Source organism: Monoraphidium neglectum, assembly GCF_000611645.1.
Source record: "Monoraphidium neglectum strain SAG 48.87 unplaced genomic scaffold scaffold04149, whole genome shotgun sequence".
In the NCBI taxonomy this organism is placed as follows: Eukaryota; Viridiplantae; Chlorophyta; class Chlorophyceae; order Sphaeropleales; family Selenastraceae; genus Monoraphidium; species Monoraphidium neglectum.
The window spans coordinates 3052-5821 of record NW_014009480.1 but is presented as its reverse complement, the minus strand read 5'-3'; the positions used below and the strand labels follow the sequence as shown (position 1 = coordinate 5821).

General features: G+C 62.1%; 1 protein-coding gene across 1 annotated transcript in view; it reads right to left on the bottom strand.

Moving 5' to 3' along the window:
- Positions 1-1001: 1001 nt before the first annotated feature.
- The window catches only part of MNEG_13943 (hypothetical protein), a gene marked incomplete at both ends in the record, with an annotated part of 4651 nt that continues 2882 nt past the window's right edge, over positions 1002-2770 (bottom strand). The window contains 3 exons of the mRNA XM_014037585.1: positions 1002-1286; positions 1556-1813; positions 2099-2444. Coding sequence (XP_013893039.1) covers positions 1002-1286; positions 1556-1813; positions 2099-2444 — 889 coding nt within the window. The remainder of the gene's footprint in view (positions 1287-1555; positions 1814-2098; positions 2445-2770) is intronic.

The window sequence follows — 2770 nt, the reverse complement described above, 5'->3', positions numbered from 1 at the left end:
CTAAGGTTTTTCCACGAGACAGCAACACCGTTCTCGATTGGCCAGGGGTTTCTGCATGGGTGGGTGGTGCACACCCCGGAGCCGCAGTTGCTGTGGCCGTGTGCGTTCTGTGGGTTGGCGCGCCCCGTGCCCTGCTTTGATTGCTCTCGTGTTATGCGTGGGTCCCCGCTTTTGCGCGTGGTGCCGGGCCCCCCCTCTCTGCCCCAAACAACTTTGAGGTTGGGGGAACGGTTGCGGCGTTGTGGCTTGGGTGGTGGCGGTTTCTCGGGTTTCCCCGCGGCCGCAGCCCTGCCTGGTACCTTGCTCTCGGTGACTGGCCCCAAGCTCTAAGTCTGATTTTATGTAAATCATACGCAAAGCAAAGAGGTCGGTTGGGCGGCGGGCTGTGTGTCATCACGGGATTTGTGTCCAACACAAAGCTGAGTCAGCTGGTTTGCCCCAGCTGATTGCAATGCAATGTTTACCCTTGCTGAAGTTCACTGTTGAGATTATTGCACACCTGCCCGCCTTTGAAATTGCTTTGTCAATCAAGATGCTTTAAGCAAAGCAATCTGTTGAAGCCGCCAGACAGTATACGTCCGCCGCCAAATCTGCATATTTTAAGCAACGATTGCAAAGCCATACAGTCTTCCCCCGCTACAGCGAACCCCGCCATAGCGAAAACCCTGCCTACAGCGAACGCCGCCGCTACCCCCAATAACAGCAGCTGCCCAATTTCACTTTTCGCGATAGCGAACAAGCCGGCTATAGCAAACGCGCCGCCGACCCCCGATGGGTTCACTGTAGCGGGGGAAGACTGTACTTTGCAGGCGTTACCCGTTTCCACATCAAAGTTTAGCAGTCAAAGTCTGAAAGCCCTTGCGCACGGCCACGGACCAATGCGTGATGCGCCACATGCATCACTGGTGACAGGCCTTGCCTTCCTCATCAGACCTGACGTTATTTTGGTCGTGCGGCGCGTGTTGCATCAATTGCCAATCCCCACCCGACTCCTGAGCACTTTACTCGTCCTTGATGTCGAGGGGCTGCGCCGCAATGCCGCTGCCGAGAGCCGCCATCTGGACACCCTCCGGCTCCTGCTTGCGGCGCACCAGCCCTGCTGATGACGTGTGCTGGTGGTGCGCCGCAACGCTGCCTGTTCCTGCGCCGGCCTGGCCGCCCTGCCGCCGCTGCAAAGGGACGGCAGCTGCAGGTTGCTGCTGCTCGCCTGCGGCGGCGCGGTCCTGCAGCATGTTGGCGCCCTCCCCAATCAGCGTGGCGCTCGTGCTGACAGCTCGCTGGGATACCTGGGGGTGCAGCCGCAAGACAAAAACAGATCAAGTGGGCGAGAAGAGCATCGGCATAGGGCGCGTGCGTGTGGCTTTCAAGAAGCACGGCCTGAGCGGCTGGTGCCAAAGCAAAGTGTTGAAGTTTGTCCCTGCCTCCATTCAGCAGGCCCGCCTGCTCATGCCCACTGGGGATCCTGCGTCCCCCTCCTCCAGTGGTGTGTGCGGCGGATCACCGCCGCATGCCTGCCACCCGCTCTGCCCACTTGCACCCCGCATGCACAGCCCACCGTGCGCAGCGCGTCTCCGAGGTTGGTCCAGATCGCCAGGGCGCCCGCGATCCACCCCTGCTGCATGCGCGCGTCCACGTCCAGCTCAGAGTAGAGCATCCAGCCAAAGGTGAACAGCAGGAACCCCAACACCAGGTATATGGGGTTCCACACCACGGCTATGAACTCGTTCCAGCCGAGCAGCATGATGGCAAACATGGCCCACACGGGGGGCGCGCGCTTGCCAGCCGCCAGGTTGGCCTGCTGCGTGATCTTGGCCTGGAAGGGAACAGGGAGTGCAGTTGTGCGTGAATGCGTGCTTGTGTGTGTATGTGTGTGTGTGTGTGTGTGTGTGTGTGTGTGTGCGCGCGCGCGCGCACGCAGACGCGCACGTGCATGTGCAGAACGACCAAAATCATACACCTGATGTTACTCGCGTATTGTGCGGTGCATGACCCCCAACCAGCATCACCATCAATACCCAGCTGCAATCAGCCTGCCAGCCCCTCCGGGCTCCCCTCACGCACCCCGAGAAGCGCTGAGCAAACCAATCGCCGCCCTCACCTGCTGCACCGCCAAGGTGGACGCGCTCATGAACTCGCGCCACGCCGACCGGGCCTCAGCCGGCGCAATCAACACATCCTCGCGCCGCAACGCCCCCGGCCACTCGCTCGCGGACGCGATGTCGTAGCCGGCCCCCGCGCCGCTAGCGCCGCCGTCCGCCGGCTCGCTGGCTGCGGCAGGGGCCGCGTCGATGTCAGGCGCCGCCATGGCGAGGACGGCGCGCTCCACCTCGTCGGAGCCGGCGTAGTCAGGGCCGCGCGCGACGCAGAGGGCGGCCAGCGTGGAGGCAGCGGCGCGACGGGCAACACGCGAGAGAGCGTCGATGTTGTCGCGAGGCATCCAGGTGCTGTTGGAGGAGAGCGGCGTGTCAGGTGTTTGTGGGTTTGTGTGCACGCGTGGGTGCGTGTGTGGGGGCGGCGCGTGCACGTGGTGTGAGTGTGTGAATGTGTGTACGTGTGTATGTGAGTGAATGTGTGCAGGGGGGGCGCGTGCATGTGGTGTGTGTGCGAGTGCAAGTGTGCATGGTGTGTGTGTGTGTGTGTGTTTGTGTGTGTGTGCGCGCACGCGCGCGCGTGATCACATGGGAGCGTGCGCGCGCGCGCGCAAGAGAGAGAGAGAGAGAGAGAGAGAGAGAGAGAGAGAGAGAGAGAGAGAGTGTGTGTGTGTGTGTTG